This window comes from Drosophila willistoni, chromosome 3R, assembly GCF_018902025.1.
Source record: "Drosophila willistoni isolate 14030-0811.24 chromosome 3R, UCI_dwil_1.1, whole genome shotgun sequence".
NCBI classification, from domain to species: Eukaryota; Metazoa; Arthropoda; class Insecta; order Diptera; family Drosophilidae; genus Drosophila; species Drosophila willistoni.
The window spans coordinates 20,444,540-20,447,155 of NC_061086.1; the positions used below are offsets into that span (position 1 = coordinate 20,444,540).

Genomic DNA, 2,616 nt, shown 5'->3' on the forward strand with positions numbered 1-2,616 from the left:
AAGCGCGCAAATTATTTGCACGAAAATATTTTTGCCTTCGAGGCTAGGCAACTTCCGGGCAAAGTCCCGCAACTTGGCACTTGGCGTGTGTGGCGCACATTTCACTTTTTGGTGTATGCCAAACGATTCCCCTCATCTCCCCCCTTCAACGTCATTCCACAAAACCCCAGCAATCAGTAAAAGAGAGGTGAAAGAAAAAGGGGGAGGAGAAGCAGGAATGGCTATTGAAAAGTATCGCCTTGTTTCTGTTTGGTTTTACTTTTTCTTGTTGTTTGGTTTGCTTCTCCTCCACCTGGCAATTACCTTTGATTGGTCACTTAAACAAAAGTTTTTTGGGTTTTATTGGCAAATGATTTATGGGTCCAGCGGACAAGGTCAGACATAAAGCCATTAAACGTGCAATTTGTTTGTCTTTATAAACATAATAACTAGAAATTTTGGTAAAGTTTGCAAACTGACAAAGTCAACCTGAAACAATTAACAATTTTCTCCCGTTATGCTTTGTATCGGTTGGAAGCGCCTCTAATTCTTGCCATCATTTTCATTTAGAAGCTGCTTGTTGAAGACAGCTGCCGCACTTTTGAATTGCTCCCGATTCACTGAACCTTTCGCATTGTCTGCTGCCTGATGATGTTTGGCCAACATATGCGCCGTTGCCGGCATTGGCGGCGCAGAATGGACCATTTGGTCCGACTGCATTGCAATTTTGGCCTCGAAAAACAATTTGGCCCCACTAACTCCGACCTGGGAGACATCAACGGCTGGGGTTTGAGCCAAACGTTCCGTTTGTCTGTCTCTCAGATAGGTCTTTCTGATGGTCATACGATTCTGCAACTTGGCATATGCTAGAAGAAATTGACAAAATGTCATCCTAACGGCAAGCTCACCAGCTACACTCGCCATTAGGAGTTTGGCAGCCAGATGCGTTTGCGGTATATCCATTTTCTCAAGCATCCGCTTAAATTCACTCAAATCGAGATAGCCATCAGAATCTTGATCAAAGTATGTAAATATTTCAAACGTCTCATCAATCTCTATTGGGCGGAACCAACGACCATAATCCATATACACCTCATCCATTTCAATTTCTTCGCTCGAATCACTGCTATCATCGGTCAGTTGCAACGATTTGCGTTCCATAACCACACGCATCGATGAACGTTTCACCAAGACATTCAACTGTTCCTCTTCATCTTCTTCCTCTTCATCCATAATGCGATTGATGTTGGTGTTGGAAGTGTTGGGCTTATCATCTTGCAGACTCTTGGAACTCGTACCCATCAACGACTCGAGATCAATGCCACTATCCAGACTTGCATTGGAGGTATGCACTTCACGTTTCAATATCGTATTTTTGATATTCACAAATGATTCACACGAAGCAAACGATGCACAGGACGATAGATCAAGAAATTTATCGCTAGGCTGATTTTTCACCTCGTTCCTTAGAGTCGTTCTGCTCCCCTTCACTGAGACCGATAACTCGCTGTTGCTGTTGATGTATTCCTTGGCAGTGACCAATTCTGACATGATCCGCGTATGAGCCACAAGAAAACACAATTACATATATTTTTTATTTAAAAAATAAAACAAAATTAAATTACTTTGGCCGAAAATAGAAGAAAAATGTTTCTGTGATTTTTAACGTTTTCTCTCTAAAATCTGATCTGATTATGAACTTCAATGAAATCTGTGATACATAACAGGCAAATGAATCTGAATCTTTATTCCTAGCTGACTAGGATTAATATTAAATGGCAGGTATAACCTAACATTCTCTCTTTTTTAATTTATCTGGACAGCTCTTCGTAAGTTTTAATTCGTTCATTTGTAAAGTGACTTGGTTTCCGTGTTAATTGGGCCTTGTTTTAACTTTGATCCCTTAATCAAAGTTGACAAATATTGACTTGGACGTAAAAAACTACCGGCCGGATGCAGAAACTTTTAGGTTGGCTTTCGTTTTACTTTATTTTGTATTTTTTGTTCATTTTGGTACGTACTTATATCGTCTATTAAGATTCAACACAATTTCCAGCCATATACTGACGGCAAATTAATGACTCAGTCTCCCAATTGGACTTTGGTCTTTTAGGTCCGTTGACATGCCATGGCTATAAACAGTTAATTAAGCTTTTATTGGTTACTCTTTACTTTTTTCGTCTCTCGCTTTTTGGTTGGCATTTCACGTTTTATTTGTCAAACAAGTGACGAGACCATAAACGAGCCACCAAACTGCTGACTTTTCCTCCTGTTTTTGCTGCTCTTCTGGTCTCTTTAGCTATTTACCGTGAGAGCCGCAAGGTAGGCATATTGCTCACCCTTTTTCTTGTTTTTTTTTTTTTGCTCCCCTGTTTTTTCATTTTTGTGGGTTACGGCATGGTCCGACCTCGGGTTTATTTATTCACTCATTTCGTGTGCAAAAATATTTGGTGATAACGAGCTGGCAGCCCAAGGGGGCTTGTCATGTTTAAACCACATTTATTTGCTACCTTTTGCGGCAACAATAAAAAAAATTATATGTATACCATACATATAGGTAAATAAAAAGAAATATATATATATGTATATAATTTTTTTTCGCGTTGCAACAAAGATGTTAGTACACAGCCAGAACAA

At 39.6% G+C, this 2,616-nt stretch overlaps 1 protein-coding gene across 1 annotated transcript; it reads right to left on the bottom strand.

The window, feature by feature from the left end:
* Nucleotides 1-313: 313 nt before the first annotated feature.
* LOC6647337 (EF-hand domain-containing protein D2 homolog) lies at nt 314-1,703 on the bottom strand. The gene has a single exon (XM_002070454.4). The coding sequence runs from the start codon at nt 1,528-1,530 to the stop codon at nt 523-525; it is 1,008 nt and encodes a 335-aa protein (XP_002070490.2). The 5' UTR covers nt 1,531-1,703; the 3' UTR covers nt 314-522.
* Nucleotides 1,704-2,616: the final 913 nt, after the last annotated feature.

Bases quoted from the DNA above. Each gene is read 5' to 3' on its own strand.
- LOC6647337 (XM_002070454.4), bottom strand. From the start codon at position 1,530: ATGTCAGAATTGGTCACTGCCAAGGAATACATCAACAGCAACAGCGAG.